We start from the raw sequence: 23,908 nt of genomic DNA, 5'->3' as shown, positions 1-23,908 counted from the left end.
AACACCAGGTTAAAGTCCAACAGGTTTATTTGGTAGCAAAAGCCACACAAGCTTTCGAGGCTCTGAGCCCCTTCCTGAAGAAGGGGCTCAGAGCCTCGAAAGCTTGTGTGGCTTTTGCTACCAAATAAACCTGTTGGACTTTAACCTGGTGTTGTTAAACTTCTTGCTGTTGTTTGCTGCAGGGTCGAAGTGATCGAATTGTTTACTTCACTAATATCTTCAATGTGAAGATTAAAGTTACTTTGGTTTTCACCAGGCTTGGAAGGAATGTAGTTGAATCTTTTTTATTTGTAGGACATGGGTGTCACTGACTGGCCGGAATTTATTGTAAGAAGTTTAACAACACCAGGTTAAAGTCCAACAGGTTTATTTGGTAGCAAAAGCCACACAAGCTTTCGGAATTTATTGCCCATCCCTAATTGCCTGAGGGCAGTTGAGACAATAGCATTGCTGTGGCTCTGTAGTCACATGTAGGCCAGACCCTTTAAGAATGACAGATTTCCTTCCCTAAAGGACATTAGTGAACCAGATGGTTTCATGGTCATCAGTTGATTATTAATTTCATATTTTTTTTATTGAATTCAGATTCCACTATCTGCCGTGGTGGGATTTGAACCTGGGTTCCCAGAACATTAGCTGAGTTTCTGGATTAATAGTTTAGTGATAATACCATTGGGCCATTGTCTCCCCAGTTTGATTTCCTAGTTTGCAGTTGATCTGCAACCTTTTTTATTTAAGTGGATTAAATGAATCAATTTGATTCTTGTTGACATGGCTTAGTTGGTAGCCTGTGACTCCGGTTGTGTTTTGAACCCCTACACCATTTTGTAGTCTGATTTGGCCCAAGTGCAGTTCTTTGTGTTGGGATGTTGGGTAGATGTAAAAGATTTGGAAAGCTAGGAGTTCTGACTAAGATTCTTTTCTCAATCCACATTGTAAAGGAAAATGCAGATTAACTAGTTGTTTACTTCATGAATATCTGTGGGACATTGTCATGTGGAAATTAGGCTGTTTCTTGAAGTGACTTTTGGTTCACTAACTGAAATGCTTTGGATTGTTTTCTGAATGTGACGAGATGCTATATCAATGAAAGTTTGTTTTTTCCTGTTATCTAGTGAAAGGAGTAGGCCATTCAGCCATTGAACCTATTTTGATACTTAATTAGATCTGGCTGATCTATATCTTAACTGTATTTACTTGCCTTTGCTCTGTAACATTTATTACACTTGCCTATCAAATATAGGTCTAAGTAGGCCATTTAATCACTTGAGCCTGGTCTGCCATTTAAACATCTTGGCTGATCATCTGCCTCTTGTCAATTTTCCCTATTATCAACATATTCCTTGATGTCGTTAGTATCCAGAAACCCATCGATTTCCAAAATGGTAGCCCCTAATTTTAAAACAGTGCCCCCTAGTTCTGGACTGACCCACAAGAGGAAACAACCTTTCAACATCCACCTTGTCAATACTATATTCAGGATCTTGTATTCTTCAATCAAGTCGCCCCCCCCACCCCCATCCTTCTAAGCTCTAGTGGAAACAAGCCCAGTCTTACCAACCTATCCTCATAAGACAACCTGCTAATTCCAGTCTAGTAAATTGCCTCCAATGTATTTACATTCTTCCTGAAATAAGGACACTAAAACTTTACACAGTATTCAAGATGTAATCTCACCAATGCCCTGTATAACTGAAGCATAACATCCTTGTTTTATGCTCAATTCTTCTCGTAATAAGGGAGAGCATTCTTTTAGCCATCTTGATAACTAGCCACCTTGCATACTAACATTTTGTCACTTGGACACATGAACACTAGATTCCTTGGCACCTCAGCATTCTGCAAGTGATTCTCCATTTAAGTAACACTCTGCTTTTTTTCAATCTTCCTGCCAAAGTGAACAACTTCACACTTTCCCACATTATAGTCTGCCAGATTTTTGCCCAGTCACTCAACTTATCCAAAATCCATCTGCAAACGGGCGGCACGGTAGCACAGTGGTTAGCACTGCTGTTTTACAGCTCCAGGGTCCTGGGTTCGATTCCCGGCTCGGGTCACTGTCTGTGTGGAGTTTGCACATTCTCCTCGTGTCTGCGTGGGTTTCCTCCGGGTGCTCCGGTTTCCTCCCACAGTCCAAAGATGTGCGGGTTAGGTTGATTGGCCAGGTTAAAAATTGCCCCTTAGAATCCTGAGATGCGTAGGTTAGAGGGATTAGCGGGTAAAATATGTGGGGTAGGGCCTGGGTGGGATTGTGGTCGGTGCGGACTCGATGGGCCGAATGGCCTCCTTCTGCACTGTAGGGTTTCTATGATTTCTATGAAATTCCGTATGTCTTCACAACATCTGTAAATTTAGCTATCATGCCTTCACTCCTCTCATCTAAGTCATTGATGCAAATTGTAAACAGTTAAGGCCCTAGCACATACACTTACGGAACTCTGGAATTCTCTGCCCAAAGGGTGGTGGAGGCTGGATCATGCTGGTATTCAAAGTGGAGGTGGATAAATATTTGATAGATTGAAGAATAGAGGGTTATGGGAAATGACACAAAAGGAGTTGAGGCTGGCATAGATCAGCCACAATCATATTGAATGGTGGGGGAGTCTTGAAAGACCTGGTGGCTACTCCTGCTCCTATTTCTTGTATTGACTCTGCTCTAAGACACACTTATTCATAGTGTTTTCTGCCAATCTTCAATCCAGGTCAATATGTTAACCCCTACACCATGAGCTTTTTCTTTGCAATACCTTTGATGTGTCACCTTATCAAATGCTTTCTGTAAATCCAAGTGCAGTATACCTACAAACTTTCCTCTATCCACAGCACATGTAACTCCTTAAGAGAATTCTAGTAAATTGGTTAAGCATGGTTTCCCTTTCATGAAACCATGTTGATTTTTCCCATTTACCTTAAGCTTGTCTAGGTGCCCAGCTATAACCTCTTTAATGATCGAATCTAATTCCTTCCCCATGATGGATGTCAGGCTATCTGGCCTATAATTTCTTGATTTCTGCCTCCCTTCTTGAATAGTGATTATATTTGCTACTTCCAGCCTGATGGACCCTTTCCAGAATGTAATGAATTTTGGAAAATCAACACCAACTCATCTTCTATCTCATTAGTGACCTCTTTTTAAAATCCTAGGATACAGTTCATCAGGACCTGGTGACTTGTCAGCCCACAGCTCCAGCAGTTTGTCCAATACTGCTTCCCTCGTGATTTCACCAAATTCCCCTCTCGCCCCTGATTTAAGCTATTACTTGAATGTTTCTTGTATCCTGTGGTGAAGAGAGGCAAAATATCTGTTCATTTCTTCTGCCATTTACTTATTATCTACTCTCAAACCCCCATTCTCACTCGAGGATCGACACCACTTATACTTTTTACTGTTTAAATTCCTTTTTAGAAACTCTTGCTATCTGTTTATACATTCTAACTAGCTTCCCCTCTCTCCAATTTATTTCTCCTAGTTAACCTTTTTAGTCATTCTGTGGTTCTTCATATTCTGACCAATTATCTGACCTGCCACTCATCATTGCGCGGTTTCGTTTTTTCCTTGAGTTTGATGCTTTCCTTAACTATAGTTAACCGTGGATAACTGCTCCTCTCTTTAGCGCATTTTCTTTACAGCAAGAATTTACTTATTGAGTATTCTGAAATATGCCCTTAAATGTCTGACACTGTTTTTCAATTGATCTCCTAGCCTAGAATCCCAGTTAAAGAACATAAGAACATAAGAAATAGGAGCAGGAGTAGGCCATCTAGCCCCTCGAGTCTGCCCCGCCAATCAATAAGATCATGGCTGATCTGAAGTGGATCAGTTCCACTTACCCGCCTGATCCCTATAACCCCTAATTCCCTTGCCGATCAAGAATCCATCTATCCGTGATTTAAACATATTCAACGAGGTAGCCTCCACCACTTCAGTGGGCAGAGAATTCCAGAGATTCACCACCCTCTGAGAGAAGAAGTTCCTCCTCAACTCTGTCCTAAACTGACCCCCTTTATTTTGAGGCTGTGCCCTCTGGTTCTAGTTTCCTTTCTAAGTGGAAAGAATCTCTCCACCTCTACCCTATCCAGTCCCTTCATTATCTTATAGGTCTCTATAAGATCCCCCCTCAGCCTTCTAAATTCCAACGAATACAAACCCAATCTGCTCAGTCTCTTCTCATAATCAACACCCCTCATCTCTGGTATCAACCTGGTGAACCTTCTCTGCACTCCCTCCAAGGCCAATATATCCTTCCGCAAATAAGGGGACCAATACTGCACACGGTATTCCAGCTGCGGCCTCACCAATACCCTGTACAGATGCAGCAAGACATCTCTGCTTTTATATTCTATCCCCCTTGCGATATAGGCCAACATCCCATTTGCCGCCTTGATCACCTGTTGCACCTGCAGACAGTTCACATCACCTAGCTCAGCTATCATGCCCACATAGTTGCCCTTTTTTAAATTTTAAAATATCTGTATTAGATCCACTCTTCTCCCAATCTAGACTCGCCAGCCAGGGAAAATATCCTATCTGCATCTACCTTATAAGTTCTTATGAGATCACCTTTATTCTTCAAAGCTCTAGAGAATACAGGCTGTTTCCACAATCTCTCCTCAAGACAATCCTGCCATCCCAGGAATCAGTCTAATGAGCCTCCGTTGTGTTTCCTCTATGGGAAGGAGATCAAAACTGTCCAGCTCTAGGTGCAGGCTCACTAAAGTCTACATAATTGCGGGAAGATATCTTCACTCCTGCGCATCCCCTAGTGATGAAGGCCAACATACCATTTGCCTTGGTTGTTTGGTGCTCTTGTATAGTAGCTTTTAGTGCACATGAACAAGGACAACTCAGTTCCTTTTGGTGTTAATACTTCCCAACCCCTCTCCATTTAAGAAATATTCTGCCTTTTTATTCTACCAAAGTGGACAATTTCAGGTTTATTCACACTTTATTCTATCTACCATGTTCTTCTCCATTCACTTAGCCTGTCCAAAATTCCTCGGTCTCCTTGCATCCTCCTCACAACTCTCATTCCCACCTAGTTTGTGTCATCAGCAAATTTGGAAATATTGTATTTGGTTCCCCCCAACATCCAAATCCTTTATATAAATTGTGAACATCTGTGGCCCCAGCACTGATCCTTGTGGTAGCATTTATTCCTACTGTTTCCTGTTAGCCAATTCTCAATCCACACCTGATATATTAACCCCAACAAATTTGGGATTGGGCTTGATGGATTAGCATGGGTTGAGTGAGTAGGCATGAACAGCTGTTCTCAGGATGGCAAGCTGTTACTAGCAGCACAGGGATCAATGCTGGGGCCACAGCTGTTCACCATCTATCTTAGTTTTGACATTTTCAATTGACCAGACACAACAGCACACGGGGAGGAAATTCCAGATTTCCACTACTTTTGCAAAGAGTACTTCCTGACATCATTTGTGACGGGCCAAGCTCTAACTTTAAAGTTGTGTTTGATATTTGTCAAATTTCCTTAAAGTCTGTGCCTCTAATTCTGGCTTGTTATGCATTACTGGCTTCCTTTGATCTTCCGTTGGCAGTTGTGCCTTCAGCTGTTTAAGCCAAGTTCTGAAGTCCCCTCCCTAAGCCTATCCACCTGCTCCTCTAAGATGGATCCTTCAATCCAAAACTTTGGTCACCTGTCCTAATGTTGTCATCTTTAACTGTCAGTTTTCTTTTTGTGTGCTTACGTTCCTGTGTCTTGGGATGTTGTACCACATTAACAGTGCTATATAAATGCAACTTGTTTCGGTTTTGTGGAAAAGGTTAATATTGCAACTTTTTATGTGGTCTGCTACCTGAGGAGCTCTTGCACTGTCTATATAATAGCAGAGTGGGAGAAATGAGCTGCATCGTGCTCGGTGAACTTCAGTTCTTGAGTTCTTAATTGGATTCTTTAAAAGAGTTGTTGAGATTTGAAAAGCTCATAATTAGATGTGCAAGTCAGTTGATTGACCAAGATTTCACAGAATAGAATCATAAGTTTATAGCACAGAAAGAAGACACTTAGCCCATCAAGTCTGGTGATTTTTTTTTAGCTGTAGAGCTTTAAACGTAGCTGAAACATGAAAATTGTTCTGTTAAATTAACATGTTCCACTAATGTAATTTGAGTTTACATAATTTATTCTGAGAATAAAATTGGAAGTGAACAAAATTTTTGCTACACTATCCTGAACTAGGAATTTCTCCAGAGTATGGAAATTGATGCAATATTAAAGAAAACTAATTTACTTTTTATCTGACTAGGCTTTAATATACTATATTGGACTTTGATTTTGGTGAACTGGAAATTAGCCTACTCAATTCTTTTAAGTATTTAGTCTTAGTTTTTTTTTAAAAAGCATCAAAAAATATGCTCTTTACTTTTTGAAGAAAGTGTTTCTTAAGGGGAAGTTTGAATTCAAAGATTTCACACATCCACCCGGGTTGGAATTGTGAACAGACTAGCTGAATTGTCTGGGGGAAGTCAACTGTTTGCGTCTGACTGCAAAAAGCACATTGTGCATGATCTCTAATGGGGTTTCAGGTTAAACTGAGGCCAGCAAGATTAATAACTGCCAGGTCACAGGGAGACTGGGCTACTAAACAGATGTTATTGAAATTTTATTCATTTGGTTTTTTTCTGGGCCAAGGGGGGTCATCACTTAAATCAATTAATTGCTTTCTCTTGCACAGATGTCCTCTGATGAAGAGAGGATTTCCAGTCCTATGCTGCCTAAAGATTCCGATCGGGGTAGTTCAGTCTCTTCTGATCTACAGGTAGGAAGGAAAAATTTCATACATATGTACCCAAGATAAAAATAATAAGCATAATTTGCATATATTAAAATCCTTTTAAAAAATGTATTTACAGGATATGGGCATTGTTGGCTAGGTAGCATTTATTAATCGTCTCTTGTTGCCTTTGAGAAGGTAGTAGTGAGCTGCTGCCTTGAACTGCTGCAGTCCCTGAGCATAGGTACACCCACAGTGCTGCTGGGGAGGGATGGGCTCCAGGATGGTGACCCAGCGACAGTGAAGGAACGGCGATATATTTCCAAGTCGGGATGATTAGTGACTTGGTGTTCCCAGGTATCTGCTGCCCTTCTAGATGGTAGTAGTGGTGGGTTTGGAAGGTGCTGCCCAAGGAGCCTTGGTGAGTTCTGGCAGTGCATTTTGTAGATGGTACACACTACTGCCACTGTTGTTTGGTGGTGGAGGGATTGAATGTTTGTGGAAGGGGTAGCAATTAAGTGGGCTGTTTTGACCTGGATGGTCTTGAGCTTCTTGTGTTGTTGGAGTTTCACTCATCCAGGCAAGTGGAGAGTATTCCATCTCACTCCTAACTTGTGTCTGTGTCGATGGTTGACGGGCTTTGAGGAGTCAGGAGGTGAGCTACTCACATCTGGATTCCTTGGGCTCTTTTTTAGCCACAGTATTTGTATACCTAATGCAGCTCAGTTTCTGGTCAATGGCTAAACCCCAGGATGTTGATAGTGGAGGATTCATTGACGGTATTGCGATTGAATATCAAGGGGTGATGGTTAGATAGAAACAGAAAATAGGCCTTTGAGTCTGCTCTTCTATTCGTTCAGGTCACCCAAATCAATAGCCTGATTCTGCCTTCCCTCATATCCTTTCATCCCTTTCACCCCAAAAGCAATATCTAAGTCCTTAAACATGCAATGTTTTGGCCTTAACTGCTTTCTGTGGCAGCAAATCGCACAGACTTACCAGTCTGTGTGAAAAGATTTCTCCTCCTCAGTCCTAAAAGGTTTACTCATTCCTAGAATATGACCCCTGGTTCTGGACACTACCCTTCCTCCCCCTACCCCCCCAAACATTGGGAACATTTACCTGCATCTACCCTTTCTAGTCATGTTAGAATTTTATAGTTTCTGCAATTTCCCCCCTCGTTCTTCTGAACTCCAGCAAATATAATCCTAATGGACTTAATCTCTCCTCGTATGTCAGTCCCACTATCCCAGGAATCAGTCTGGGAAACCTTTGTTGCACTCCCTCGATAGCCGGAACATCCTTCCTTAGATAAGAGACCAAAACTGCACACACTATTCCAGGTATGGCCCCACCAAAGACCTTTATAATTGCAAGAAGACATCCCTGCTCCTATACTCTAATCCTTTCACTATAAAGGCCAACATACCATTTGCCGCCTTTACCACCTGCTGCACTTGCATGCTTCCCTTCAGTGACTGATGTATGAGGACTCCCCGGTCTCATTGCACATTTCCCCCCTCTCAATTTATCGCCATTCAGATAATCTGCCTTTTTGTTTTTGCTACTAAAGTGGATAACCTCACATTTATCCACATTATACTGCATCTGCCATGCACTTGCTCACTCAGCTTGTCCAAATCACACCGAAGCATTTCTGCATCTTCCTCCCAGATCACCCTCTTACCTGGATTTTCTCTTGTACGAGATTGTCATTGCCTTGGGTGGCGCAAATGTTACTTGCCACTTATCCAGATTTGAGCTGACATTGTCTGGATCTTGCTGCATTTGGACATGGACTGCTTCAGTATCTGAAGATTTGAGAATGGTGCTGAACATTGTGCAGTCATTGATGAAGCGGCTGATGATGGTTGGGCCTAGGTCACTAAACCGAGGAACTAGAGTGATATCCTGGAGCTGAAATGATTGACCTCCAATCACCACCACTATCTTCCTTTGTGCTAGGTATGACTGCAGCAGTGGAGGGTTTTAGCTGTGATATTATGGTGCTACGTACTGCATCTAGCCATGGATCTCTTGCTGCCTGTTGACATTTGCTGAGGAGTTGTCTACAACTTGTATAAATCCACTAGAGTTTTTTAGACCCATGCATGTCTGCTCTGAGCATTAGTAACTCTGGTGCTACTGGCAATATCTTTTCAATGAGGAATAAGACATTGTGATTCAGTCAGTTGTCGACATGAATTTGCACAACTGTATTCATAAATGAAAGATAATGGGATATTTTTCCTGCAGCTTGAAAGCACTAGATCGCAGTATGCTATTACTTGGTGGCAACTGTCATAAAACATAGAAATCATCAATAAGTGGAGCTGAAATTTGAGCAATTATCTTTTGATCAGTTCTCCAGGCATATTCATCCCTGTGTAGTTTGGTTGTGATTACCCAATACAAGCTGTGTTTGTAAATGGAGTTGGTGTGATGCATCACACTTAATTTTGTATTCTTTTGATGTGCCCTCACTTCTGAGTCAAAAGGTGGTGGGTTTAACATCTGTCCAGAGACTTCCCAGAATCCAGGCTGACACTTGGTGCAGTACTCAAGGACCATTGAGTGTCAGAGATGTTGCCTTTTGGGTGAAGCAGTAAACTGAGGCGTCCCATCCACCCTGAGGTTGATGTTAAAAATCACAAGGCACTGTTCAAAGAAGAACCGGGGAATTCCACCTCTAGTTCCATGGCTAAAATTATCACTCCATAGTATTTAAAAAAATCTGGAAAAAGAACAAAATGCTGGATAAACTCAGTAGGTCTGGCTTCTGTGGAGAGAAACAGAGTTAACGTGATCCTTCATGAGAAGCTCTCGCTCATGGAAGCAACAGCAACGTGGATACAAAATTGGCTGAATTATAGGAAGCAAAGGATAATGATCAATGGATATTTATCAGGATGGAGGAAAATTTGTAGTGGTGTTTGCCAGGGCTGGGTATTGGGACCCTTAATTTCCCCTCCCTGATATGTTAATGATCCAGATATTGATGTGCAGGGGGCCATTTCAAAGTTTGTGTCTGACACAAAACTTGCAAGTATTGTAAACTGAAGGAATAGACAGGTTGGTGGAATGGGCAGATGGGTGGCAGATGAAGTTTGATGCAGCGAAGTGTGAGGTGATGCATTCTGGTAGGAAGAGCATGGACAGAAAATATAATATAAGGGGTGCAGGAGCAGAGAGATCTGGGTGTGTATGTGCTTAGATCATTGAAGGTGGCAGGACTGGTGGAGAGAGCAGTTAATCAAGCATATAGTATTCTAGGCTTTATTAATAGGGCCATAGAGTACAAGAGCAAGGATATTATGCTGAACTTACCCGAGACACTAGTTAGACCTCAGCTGGAATATTGTGTACAGTTCCAGGTGCCACACTGTAGGAAGGATGTGAACGCATTGGACAATATGCTGAAGAGGTTTACAAGAATGGTTCAGTTAAGAGGATAGATCGGAGAGGGTGAAACTGTTCTTCTTGAAGAGAGGTGATATTCAAAATCATGAGGGGACTAGACAGAATAGGTAGGGAGAAGCTATTCCTGCTTTTAAAAGGATAAAGGATGAGCATGCGCAGTTTAAAGTGATGTGCAAAAGAAGCAGAAATGATGTGAGAAAAGGCTTTTTCACACAGCGAGTGGTTTGGGTCTGAAATGTGCTGCCTGGAAGTGTGGTAGAGGCAGGTTCAATCGAGGCATTACTTGTGCAGGGGTATGGGGAAAAGTACCTTTTCTACATGAGGGTGGAAATCTGGAGATCTCACTCAAAGTCTGAGAGCGATGGTCTAATTTAATTTTTAAAATTGTTTTTGTTAGGTAATGGCAGGGATAAGTAAGTGTGTGTAATTGGAGTCAGGATATGGAATTACCTGATCTAATGGATGGAAGAGCAGGTTTATAGGGCTAAATAACCTGTATCCATTTCTGTTTCTGTCCCCTTACTGCAAGACCTGGACAGTAGACTGGCCTTCTGTGCTGGCCCTCTGAAAGAGCTGTTCGTCTAGTGCCACTTCCCTGCATTTTCCCTATTGCCCTGCATTTTTTTTGGGACAATCCAGTTCCCTTTTGAAAGTTACAATTGACCCTGTGTCTCTGCATTCGATGTCCAAACCTTTTGTTTTGTGAGAGCACTTTTCTCATGTTGCTACTGCTTTTGTCGATTACTTTTAAATCTCTGCCCTCTGGTTCTCTATCTCTCCACCACTGGCAAAAGCTTTGATTCTTATAGAGACTGATAACTTTTAAAAATAAATTTGAGCTTCCAGTAAACAGCTGAAAGAATGCCATAACGAGATTTCACATTTTTAGACTTCTACTGTGACAAACAGACTAGGAGCATAGTGGCTGAACACTTTTTTGGTAGGCAGCTTATACTTCAGAAAATAAGTCCCATTTTAGTTTAAACACAACTGAAAACCCCATTTCACAGGTGTACCTTACACTGTTCTTTAAGTAGACATTCAATTTTCCCAGACTCAAGTGATACTTGGCTCCTGGGAGCTGAATTCCATTCTTTCTCTTTTCTAGCCTGGTAACTTTTTGAATTATTATTGTCACGTGTATTGGTATCCAGTGAAAAGTACTTTTTCTTGCGCACTATACAGACAAAGCATACGTAGAAAAGGAGAGGGTGCAGAATGTAGTGTTACAATCATTGCTAGGATGTAGAGAAAGAACAACTGAATATGAAGTAGGTCCATTCAAAAGTCTGATGGTAGCAGGGAAGAAGCTGTTCTTGAGTCAGTTGGTACGTGACCTCAGACTTTGGTTAAGTTTTTCCTGCTGGAAGAGTGTGTGTCTGGGGTGTGAGAGTTCTTGATTATGCTTGTTGCTTTTATAAGGCAGTGGGAAGTATAGACAGTCATTGAATGGGAGGCTGGTTTGCATGATGGACTGGGCTACATTCATGACCCTTTGTAGTTTCTTGCGGTCTTGGACAGAGCAGGAGCCATACCAAGCTGTGATACAACCAGAAAGAATGTGTTCTATGGTGCACCTGCACCTGGGAGTCGTAGCGGACGTGCCAAATTTCCTTAGTCTCCTGAGGAAGTAGAGGCATTGGGCATTCTTAACTATGGTGTCGGAATGGGGGGGGACCAGGACAGGTTGTTGGTGACCTAGAAACTTGAAGCCTCTGACCATTTCCACTTCATCCCTGTTGATGTAGACAAGGACATGTCCTCCATTACATTTCCAGAGATTGATGGCTATTTCTTTTGATTTGCTGATATTGAGGGAGCGATTTAATGTTGTCGCATCAGTTCATATTCTCTATCTTTTTCCTGTGCTCTGTCTCGTCGTTGTTTTGAGATCCGACCCACTACAGTGGTATCATCAGCAAACTGGAGTTGGAGGAGAATTTGGTCGCACAGTCATGGGTGTATAAGGAGTATAGTAAGGGGCTGAGGATACAGCCTTGTGGGGCACTGGTATTGAGGATTATCTTGGAGGAGGTGTTGCTTATCCTTACTGATTGCAGCCTGTGGTTAGGGAGTCTGGGATCCAGTCCAGAGGGAGACAGGCCACGGAGTTTGGAGATGAGTTTTGTTGGAATACTGGTGTCGAAGGCTGAGCTGTAGTTAATAAATAGGAGTCTGACATGGGTGTCTTTGTTGTCTAGGTGTTCGAGGGTTGAGTGTAGGGTGTCTGCTGTGATAGGCTGAACAGTAGTGGATCCAGTCAGTCTGAGGGCTGGAATTGATTCGTAGCATGACTAACCATTTGAAACTTTTAACCTTAGAACTGTCTTTCATAATGAGGGTGTTTTTTACCTAGAGGTTCTTCCACTAATGCAAACTAAACAGGTCCTTCAGGCTTGTTTTAAATCTTCACACATTGGTCTTTTCAATCCGAGCTTGAGCTTCCGCCCAGATTCCTGTGCAGTGAACCGTAGACTTTTGGCTTCTCTCTCTTGCACGCACACCTGATGGACTGATTGGTGTCTGAGTTTCATCAGTATTAACCTTCCCCTCTCAAAGCCCATCTCCATGGCCATTTGAATCTCACGAGCCTGGCTGATGAAGGCAAGTATGCCATATGCTATCTTAATCGCCTTGCTTTAGGTGACAGACTACAATGGCTATCACCGAGAATGATTTTGTAGCATCACCACTAACTTGAGCTGGCCAAGCCCATAAGTAAGAAGTTTAACCACACCAGGTTAAAGTCCAACAGGTTTATTTGGTAGCAAAAGCCCATAAGGACATAGCTGCTTAACTGGGTCTGTGGCATGTGGTGAGGGAACCAACAAGAGGAAAAAACCTACTTGACCTTGTACTCAACAAGCTAACTGTCACCAATGCACCTGTCCGTGACCATATTGGTAAGAGTAACCACTTCACAGTCCTCGTATAGATGAAGTCCCAACTTCATCTTGAGGAATGTGTGGCACTACTGGCTGTCCTAAATGCGATAGATTTTGACCAGTTCTAACAACTCAAAGCTGGTATCTGAGGTGCTGTCTGCCATCAACAATGACAGAATTGTATTCAACCACAATCCATCTCATGGTATGGCATATCCCCCACTCTACCATTACTATCAAACCTAGTTCAATAAGGAGTACAAGTGAACACGCCACAAACAGCAATAGGCATGCCTAAAAATATGACAACCCGGTGAAGCTACAACACAACTGCTTACATGCCCAACAGTTGAAACAACATGCGATAGAGCTATGATCCCGACCAGCAACCGACCAGATCTAATCTCTGCAGTCATCCCACCTCCTGTTGTGAATGTCAATGAGAAATTAAACAACTAACTGGAGGAGGTGGCGGAGGCCCAACAAATATCCACATCTATGACTGGATGAGGTTGAATTGCTTGCAACCATCTTCAGCCAGAAGTGCCGAGTGCATGATCCATCTCCACCTCCTCCCAGGTCTTCATTATAAAAACAATCTTCAGCCAATTTATTTCATTGCATGTAATATCAAGAAATGGCTCAAGGCATTGGATTCTGCAAAGGCTATGGGCTCTGACATCATCCCAGCAATAGTACTGAAGACTTGTGCTTCAGAACTACCTGTATCCCTAGCTAAGCAGCTCCAGTCCAGCTACAATACTGCCACCTACCCAAAAATGTGTAAAGTAGCCCAGGTATGTCTTGTCTGCAAAAGGCAGGACAAATCTAACCTGGCCAGTTACTACCCCATCAGTCTACTTGCCAATCATCAGAGTAATGGAAAAGGTCATTAACAGTGATATCACATGACATTTAATCAGTAACCTCACTGCTGTTCAGTTTGGCTTCTGCCTGGGCCACTCGGCTCCTGACCTCAGTTACAGCCTTTGTCCAAACATGAACAGAAGAGCTGAACTCGAGGAGTGAGTTGAGTGACTGCCCTTGATTAAGTCAGTAGGAATCAGATGAGAAAACACTCCACTGATTTTCATCATACCTGGAATAAAGGAAGATGGTTGTAGTTACTATAAGTCAATCCTCTCAGCCCCGAAACATTGCTGTGTAGTTCCTCAGGGTAGTGTCCAAATTTCCTTTTCAAAGAAGGAAATCTACCATGCATTTTAAATATATTGCTTTTTGTAGCGCTCAACATTATTAACCATTCTCATAGAATCCCTACAGTGCAGAAGGAGGCCATTCGGCCCATCGAGTCTGCACCAACCACAATCCCACCCAGGCCCTATTCCTGTAGCTTCACATTTACCCTGCTAATCCCCCTGACCCTACAGTCAATTTATCATGGCCAATCAACCTAACCCGCACATCTTCGGACTGTGGGAGGAAACCAGAGCACTGGAGGAAACTCGCGCAGGCGTGGGGAGAATGTGCAAACTGCACAGTCACCCGAGGCCGGAATTGAACCCAGGTCCCTGGTGCTGTGAGGCAGCAGTGCTCACAGCGCCAGGGACAATGTTATCAAAAAAATTGGCAGTACATGTATGGCCAGATGATAACTTGATCAGAGGGAGGTTTTGAGGCTCATCGCAAAGACGCAAGAGATTTTTTGAAGGCACGGTGGAGAGATTTAAAATCTGGGATTCTAAAATTGGAGGACCACACAGATAAGATGGTTGTGGTGGCAGGAGGATGGGAGGTTACATAGATTAGGAGGGGCAAAGGCTTGGAAACATTTGAAAACAAGGATGTGCATTTTGTAGTCGTGACATTATCTGACTGGAAACCGATGTCGGTCAGCATGCATGGGTGAATGGGACTTGGTCATAAAGCCATTGCGGCATAAAATCAAGACAACACTGGATCTCTGCAGAGCAACGCAGTCACTCTTATTTCCCACTTTATCCCCATAGCCCTGCAAGCTTTTCCCTCGTGCCCATCCAATTTGCTTTGAAATGGGGCATCATCTCCACTTCCACAGCCCCCTTAGGCAGAGTTCTGGGTCATTAACAATTATTATTTTTAAATATTCTTCCCCTCTCACCCTGCATTTTTCTCTCTCTCTCTCAACTGAATCCCTGATCCTGTTTCGTCAGATCATGTAAACAGCTTTTCTTATTCTGCCTTATCCAAGCCTGTCATAATCTGTCCACTTCTATCAAATCTCTCCTTGATTTCCTTCCCCCAAGAACAACAACATCAGCTTCTCCAACCGAACCTTGCAGCTAAAATTCCTCACTCTCTGGAATCATTCTAGTAAACCTGAGGAACTTTCGAAACATGAGCTTCCCATTTTGTGGCAATACTGTCTGCCACATCGTTTACTTGTGACATTGTATAAATGTTAGCTTTGACTGCAAATTGACATCTCCAAAACTTCACAAAATTTTGATCAGTAAAATTTTCTCATTGCCAGTTTATGGGAACATTCAGCTTTTAATTTCCAGTCTTGAGTTTAAAATAGTATTCTCATTCTGTTAAGCTGGGTGGCTTGAAGTCTCAGCGACGCGCTAAAGCAGTATGGTTATTAATTTCAGGCATTACAGGAAGGTTGACCAGATGTTGGGCAATGCTATGGATGGAACTTTCAGCTTTGGCAAAGTGTAAATTGGGCAAAAACAGGTTGTTCCTCTGACTTATGAAAAACAATATTATTCGGGGGGTATAACAAATGGCTCACTCGCTGGCACTGCACATTTTATGTTTTTGAGTTCTTTTCTATGATAAAAGTGCAGATAGTGGTAATGTTGTATTAGCTGATCTAGTTTTGAAATATTTTGGAAATTCTAACACCAGAAACCAAAGCTGACTATTATAAAATGATTTACCCATTTGTAGCAGTGTCCTTGTGATGTCAAAACGCAAGATATTTTGGCTTTAAGATGAGTCTGAGATTAAAATTTACTAAAATTAGCAGATGTATCATTTAAAACCAACAAGTGTTGGAAATACTCAAATCAGGCAGCATCTTTGGAGTTGGAAGTAAAGTTTAATATTTAAGATCAAAATAACTAATGAGATGTCATTGACCTGAAAAGTTCCAATTCTTTCTCTATAGCTACTGCCCCGTTTGAATAATTGACAGTATTTTGCTTTTTTAATTCTGCTGAGCTTTTTCCTGTGATGAATGCATCAGATATGGTTATTCTGAAGTAATAGGTTGTTATCTTAAAGTGCTAAACATGTTTATTTCTCCTTCTGTCTGTAAGGACGAGTATGAAGAGCTGCTACGTTATGCTGTAGTAACTCCAAAGTGGGAGTCTGGCGTCCACAAAACATCACATTGCGTAACAAAACTTGTAACAGGCGGCAAAGATTCGAGTACAATGGCGGGTGACCAATCTCCTCAGCATTTTGCAGGTGAAGGTGTTTCAAGTAAATATAGTCCCAGTGCTTTCCAAAGCTCCTTTTAAAACTGCACCAATTAAAGAAAGTCATTAGAAACTTAATCTACATCGTATTCAACCTTTGCGTGAAGTCAAAGGTGTCAGTCTTGGCACAGTGGTGACACATTTGTTTGAGTCAGAAGGTTGAGTTTGAGCCCCACTCCACAGACTTGAATACATAATCTAGGTGGACACAATAGGTTTACTGCACTTCTGCTGATGTCTGGCACTGTTTAGAGGTGCCATTTTTCTGATAAAATGCTTGGTCCCTTCATTTGGAGATGGATATAAAACAACCCATGTTTAAAGTTCATTTGTGTCACAAGTAGGCTTGCATTAACACTGCAATGAAGTTACTGTGAAAATCCCCTAGTTGCCACACTCGTGTACACAGGGAGAATTTAGCATGGCCAATGCACCTAACCAGCACATCTTTCAGACTGTGGGAGGAAATCCAAGCAGACACGGAGAAAGTGCAGACTCCGCACAGACAGTGACCTAAGCCAGAAATCAAACCTGGGTCCCTGGTGTTGAGGCAGCAGTGCTAGCTACTGTGCCACCAGGGATGAAAGAGAAGTAATCGATGTGTTTTGGAAAGGAAGTTGGGAATATTTCTCAATCCAAGTCCATTTTTAAATAATCGGGCAACTTTTGTGAGTTTAAGCAAAAGATTATTCACATTCACCCCGAAGTCTAAATGCTACATCACTCTTTTTTTCTCTCTTGCGCATTAGAGAGTTCAAAAGGATAGTTTTTACAAGTTACAAACAAAATATTATTCTTGGTTTACCTATTCGGCTTGTCATAGGAAAAAAGTCATTATGGGCCTGTTGAAGGGCCTCCACTCCAAAAAGATGGTATGTGTAGCAGGATGTCCACAAATAGATGGCTTTTTGGCAGACCATGAAATGTAAATGAAGGCATTTAAAATTGCCAGCACCAATGGAAGAAGCTGCTCCCTGATGAACTCAATGCATTCTGTCTGTTTTGAACAAGAAGTCAGTGAGAGCACACCCTCCACCCCAGAAGCCTCAGACGAACCTGTATCTGAGGTTACCATTGCAGAAGCCAACCCACGGAAAGCAACTGACCAGGTTGGGGTACCCAGACGAGCACTCAGATCCTGCGCAGACCAGCTGGTGATTCGCAGACATCTTCACCTTTACACCAAACTGAGGTCCCCATCTGTTTCAGGAAGGCAACCATCATCCCGGTACCAAAGAAAGAGAGTGCCTTAATAACTATCATCTGGTGGCTCTGGCATCCATCATTATGAAATGCTTCAAAAGGTTTGTGAAGACATTAATCAATTCCTGCCTTCCACATTGCCTGGGTCCGCTACAGTTCACCTACCGCCACAACAGGTCCACAGGAGACACCATCTCCTTGCCCTACGCTCAACCCTAGAACACCTAGATAACAAAGACTCTGATTTATTAACTGCAGCTCAGTCTTCAACACGGTTATTGCAACAAAACCCATTTCCAAACTGTGGCCTGGGGCTCGGCTCCTCCCTCTGCAACTGGATCCTGAACTTCCTAACCCACAGACCGCAATCAGTAAGGATAGGCCACAACACCTCCACAATCATCCTCAACACCAGTGCCCACAGGGCTGTCCTCAGACCCTTACTGCACTCTTTATACACCGATGACTGTGGCCAAATTCCCCTCCAACTCAATTTTCAAGTTTGCTGATGACACCACTGTAGTGATCAGACCTCAAACAATGATGTGACAGAGTACAGGGAAGAGATAGGAAATCTGGTGAACTGGTGCGATGACAATCTCCCCCCTCAATGTCAACAAAACAAAGGAAATAGTCATTGACTTCAGGAAGCATGGTGGAGGACCTGCCCCTGTCTACATCAATGGCGATGAAGTAGAAAGGGTTAAGAGCTTCGTTTTGAGGTATCCAGATCAACAACAACCTGTCCTGGTCCTCCATGCTAACATTATAGTTAAGGAAGCCCACCCAGGCCTGTACTTTCTCAGGAGACTAAGGAAATTTGGCATGTCAGCTACAACACTCCAACTTTTACAGATGCACCACAAAAAGCATTCTTTCTGGTTATATCACAGCTTGGTATGGCTCTTTCTCTGTCCAAGACTGCAATAAGCTACAAAAGGTCGAATGAAGCCCAATCCATCACCCCAAACCGGCTTCCCATCCATTACCACTGTCTACACTTTCCACTGCCTCAGAAAAGCAGCCAGCATAATCAAGGACTCCACGCACCCTGGACATTCTCTCTTCTACTTCCGTCGGGAAAAAGATACAAAAGTCTGAGGACACATACCAACCGACTCGAGCAGCTTCTTCCAGCTGCCATCAGACTTTTGAATGGACCTACCTCGTATTGTTGATCTTTCTCTACACCCTAGCTAAGACTGTAACACTACATTCTACCATTCTGCACTCTCCTTCTCTATGTACAGTATGTTTTGTATAGCACACAAACAATACTTCTCACTGTATACCAATACATGTGACACATCAAATGCAATGCTTGTGATTTTCTTATTAGGAGGTTAAGTTCTGGTGGACTTTTGAAAAGGAATGACTGGGGAGAACTTGGGTATAGTAGTCTCTGGGTTTTAAAGGGCATCTGTTAATTGTTGCCTTCTGCTGCTGATGTTCTATGTAGACTGACCAGTTTCTCGTTCTTGGGTCAATAGTTTTGTAGCCAGTTTTGGTCACATGATCAATACTTGTATTGTCCACCCAGAATGGTTCAAAGCTAGAAGCCATTGCTATACAATAAAGAATGGATCAACCAGCTCTCTGACTTGTGGTTAGCTGATAGACTTGTGGTTAGCTGATTTGTGCAGTGCCCTTTTGTTAAATTTCAAACTTTGAGGCATGAAGTCTGAAGCATAAGAAATATGAGCAAGAATAGAGCACATGGCCCATTTGCACCTGCTCTGCCATTCAGTAAAGTCATGGCTGATCTTGGGTTTCAACTCCATTTTCCCACCTGCTTCCCAGATTTCTTAATTTCCCAGATCCCAAAAAGCTGCCTATCACAGTCTTAAATGTATTTGAGCATCCAAAACCCTCTGGAGTAGAGAACTTCAAAGATTCACAACTGAGTGAAGATTTTTTTGTCCCTCAATCATAAATGATCAACCCTATATTGAGACTGTGCCCTGGTGTTAGATTCCCTGGCCAATGGAAATAAGCTCTCGGCATCCACTCCTTTTCAGATTTTTGTAGGTTTCATTGAGAGAGCCTCTCATTCTTCTAAATTCCAGGAAATATAAACCCAATTTACCCTATGTCTCATCATAGGGCAACCCACTCATCATTAGAATTAAGTTAGTGAACATTCACTGTACTACCCCCGTCCCCATTCCATGCAAGTATGGAAGCCCATTGACTTTGAGTTTTGGGTAAACCATAAATAATAGTGGTGTAAATTCCATCATGCTCACCATCCATAGTCATTCAATTAAGAAGGACAGAGACTGCTTTGGGTCTATGCAGGAATTGCAAAAGTTACCTGACTTCCAGCAGCCATCTTGACAGTCTTGTTCATGTCCATACTTAATAAAAGATAGTTCCAGAAAATTATATACTGAATGCAGCTCATGTTTAAGGGTGTAAATAGGACATGCATTCGCTGTGCTTGACACATGGCAGAATTTGAAGAGCAGGTAAATTCTCCTAGTTTCTTGCCACTTTTAGGCCCTTAGCTAACATAAATTACAAGATAATCTGCAGTTAATCAAGTTGTTATTTGTAGGACTTTACTTGATTCTTTTTGGCTACCCCATATCTCTATTACAGTGGGGATTCCTCTACATCAACCATAATTCATTTATTATCAACAGGGTATAACGCAAGGTGCTTTATAAATGGACATTATTTCTATCACACAGACTAGATTTGTCAGTGTACAATAAAGGAGAGGAGAAATTACCTTAAGTGCTGTTCTTAAGAAATAATCCTACCTGTGCAATTACTTTTGACAGCTTCTGGAGCTTGGTTTGTTGGGGAACAAATTCGTCAATGTTCAAGACATCCAGCCAAGTCTGAAAGTTATACTGATTGCCTCCTAAATCATCCATTATTCATGCTCAATGCTTTTCATTTTCAAGAGTTAATTGATTTCATTTTGCATCCTATGTGGTTTTATATAACTGAGGCAATAGCAAGGGAAAATATAATTGCAAGCTGCTTCTGCTATCTAGATACCTCTTCCTTCCCAGTCAGTGGGGGGGACAGACTCAAAGTATACATATGAAGTGTTGCCACCCTACATCAATGCTGAAATGAGAAATTTGAGTTATTTCTGAGAACAAAGGTTACCTCCTATAGGCATAGTGTAACATGTTTTGTTTTATTCATTGGGACATGGGCATCACTGGCTGGCCAGCATTTATTGCCCATCCTTAGTTGCCCGAGGGCAGTTGAGTCAACAACATTGGTGTGGCTCTGGAATCGCGTGTAGGCCAGATCAAGTAAGGACAGCAGTTTTCTGACCCTGAAGGGTATTAGTGAACCAGATGGGTTTTTCTGATTGTCAATGGTTTCTTGATCATCATTTGATTTATTATCACATGTATTAGCATGGTGAAAAGTATTGTTTCTTGCACACTATACAGACAAAGCATACTGTTCATAGAGAAAAATGTGTGTGGAATGTAATGTTACAGTTATAGCTAGGGTGTAGAGAAAGATCAACTTAATGCAGGATAGGTCCATTCAAAAGTCTGATGGCAGCAGGGAAGAAGCTGTTCTTGTCAGTTGGTACGTGCCTTCAGACTTTTGTATCTTTTTCCTGACGGAAGAAGGTGGAAGAGAGAATGTCCAGGATGCGTGGGGTCCTTAATTATGCTGGCTGCTTTGCCGAGGCAGTTGGAAGTGTAGACAGAGTCAATGGGTGGAGATTCTTAATTCCAGATATTCTTTATTGAATTTAAATTCCATCTGCTGTGACAGGATTTGAATCCCAGTCCCTAGTACATTAGCTGAGTTTCTGGATTAATAGTCTAGCGATAATGCCACTAAGCCATCACCTCTCCAAAGGCCAGATGTAAATCCATACTCTAATTTGAGTTGGAAACTGATCCTTTGAGTTTACCTTTTACTACGTCAATGTTTTCCATTTAGAATAACGATAATGTGCACCACAGGAAGTAGTCTATCAGTGAGTTCACTTATGGTGTGTATATGTAGATCATAAATGTCATCTTTAATGCTTGCAGCAACAGATGAGCATCTACTGCTGTACCATTAGCTTGTCTGGGCCCATTTCCTACACATTCATGGTTTACTCAGTTCTGTCTTAGTGCTATTTATTCAGCATTGAGCCTGTCCAAGCTATTTTTGCTAATGAACCAAAATTAGTTTTCATCCCATCAAGTCTTTATTGTTTTCTGTTGCAAGCTATCTTCTAAAATGTCTTGTTAGAATTAAGAATTGTTTCTAACTAGCAGTATTATTTTGTTCCATCTTTACAGTTTGATTAGATGTGTTCTCTGTAGCAAGCTATTAACTGAAATTTATGACGGGAAAATATGCTTTTGAAATCTTTCTCTATACTAACCTGTACAAAACTAGATAAATTTGATGTAACATTTGTGTTTGCATAATTGTTATACAACAAGTTATATTGATTACTGTTTGTGAAGCAAAAGTCTGATTACTAATTCAGTTGCAACGTTAACTTAATGTACTATTTTCTGAAAACAAATGTTGAGTTACAGTTGAAGAGGCATCCTTAGTGTGCTTAAATGAATATTTGAGTGTAGATGGTATCATCTCACTCCCCCCCCCCCCCCCCCCCCCCCCCCCCCCAATAAGTTAGTCAATCCTGGAACCACACACCCATTCTTCAATATCAAGACCTTTTAAAAATGCAAGAAGAAAATTGAAAAAGACTTGCATTTATATCATGGTTTTCAGAACCACTGAACTTCCCAGGTGCTTTAGAGCCAACGCTACTATGCCAACGTTATTGTATGAAGGGTTTGGCCTTGTAAGGAACAGAATGGAGATCTTGGGATCCACTATTATGTCTGTTTAAGGACCTTTTTTAACGTGTTATGTTCACTGAAGTTCTATAAGCACTACCAAAAAGACTAGAAAATGCAAATTATCCACAAGATTTAACAGATGAATTTGTGTTCAAACAGGCACGGTTTCAGAAGAAAGACGTGAAAAGCTTGTAAGACAGCAGTCTGCAGACACAGTAATGACCCCAGACAAACCTGATTCGGCAACAATAGAAAAACCGCCAGAAGGTATAAATTCAAAGGAGAGTTATGTGATGCTATGGCAAAAGAACACGGGAGTGGGGCTAACTGGCTAGCTCTTTCAAGGAGCTGTCACATTCTCTAGACTGACTTCTGTGCTGTTCTATATCATTCTGCAAGGTAGAGTTCTGGCGTAATCATAGTACTTGAAACATTACTGTTGACTTGTTTGCAAAAGTATAATGAACGTTGAGGCGGTGGGTGTTGAAGGCTGCGAAAAACCAGTCACATTCTTAAAGTATTGTGGTGAGTTTGAGACTATTTCTTGTTTGAAAACTTGCACATTCAGGATTGTTTATTACTTCATAAATTATCACAGACTGATCATTTTAAATATTCTAAAGCCTGTCATTTGTTTTTCTTTAGTTAAATTCCCAAAATGTCTCGCAGAAAGTTGCAGATGTTAAACAGATGAGGTTTCAAAAGCTTTTATTTACTTGCCATTTCGATACTACATCTAAGTAGATATGTTTTTCCAAAGTAATTTATCACTTCATTAGTTTCTAAGTGTTATTTATTCCACATTTATGCTGCTGGGAGATAATAAGTGGAGCATAATATTGGTGAGATCTTAAAACTTCTATTGCAAAATTCAGAATAAATGAGTAGGCAAGCCAGATTAGCACTAGGAAACTTTGCTTTTATGGTGACTCTGCTAGCCGACATTTTAAATGAATCCCTTTCTTTGCACAGAACTGACCATACGTTTCCCCCTCCCAAAAAAAACTACCAGCAATTCTTTTGTCTATGAAAGCCTCCAACAAAGCTCTGGCCTAGCTTTCCTCTACAAGTAATTGACTGCCAAACCTTTGCCCATTTCCTGAAATTCCATGGTTCCCTCGACATCCAAGGACGTTTAACTAAAACTGTTCTCAATGTCCCACTTGACCAACTGTGGTGCATTTTTCTCCATCTTGTAATCTTGATTCCTACTGCCTCTTTATGGCTGACCACAACATCCTTTTATTTCAACATCTTTCTCTTCATTCTTATTGGGCCATTGCAGGAGCCAGTTTGAGCACCACTTGTTCCCTTAAACCAAAAACAACTTGCTGAATAGTGATTTTGGTGGTTTTAATTAAAGAAGGAATGCTAGCCTAGATACTGGAGAGCTCCCTGCTCCTTAAAACCTTGGTTAGGCTGCATTTAAAGTATTGCATGCAGT

At 41.7% G+C, this 23,908-nt stretch overlaps 1 protein-coding gene across 3 annotated transcripts in view; it reads left to right on the top strand.

Moving 5' to 3' along the window:
* Positions 1–23,908, top strand: part of poc5 (POC5 centriolar protein homolog (Chlamydomonas)) — a 76,891-nt gene that overhangs the window by 552 nt on the left and 52,431 nt on the right. For 2 of the 3 annotated variants that reach the window (XM_078214938.1, XM_078214937.1), the window contains exons 2-4: positions 6,697–6,780; positions 16,307–16,457; positions 22,624–22,731. In XM_078214938.1, coding sequence (XP_078071064.1) covers positions 6,697–6,780; positions 16,307–16,457; positions 22,624–22,731 — 343 coding nt within the window. The remainder of the gene's footprint in view (positions 1–6,696; positions 6,781–16,306; positions 16,458–22,623; positions 22,732–23,908) is intronic. The other variant, XM_078214939.1, reaches the window with a different exon arrangement.

This window comes from Mustelus asterias, chromosome 6 (assembly GCF_964213995.1).
Source record: "Mustelus asterias chromosome 6, sMusAst1.hap1.1, whole genome shotgun sequence".
NCBI classification, from domain to species: domain Eukaryota; kingdom Metazoa; phylum Chordata; class Chondrichthyes; order Carcharhiniformes; family Triakidae; genus Mustelus; species Mustelus asterias.
The sequence above is the reverse complement of the archived record's forward strand: the minus strand, read 5'-3'. Positions and strand labels throughout refer to the sequence as shown.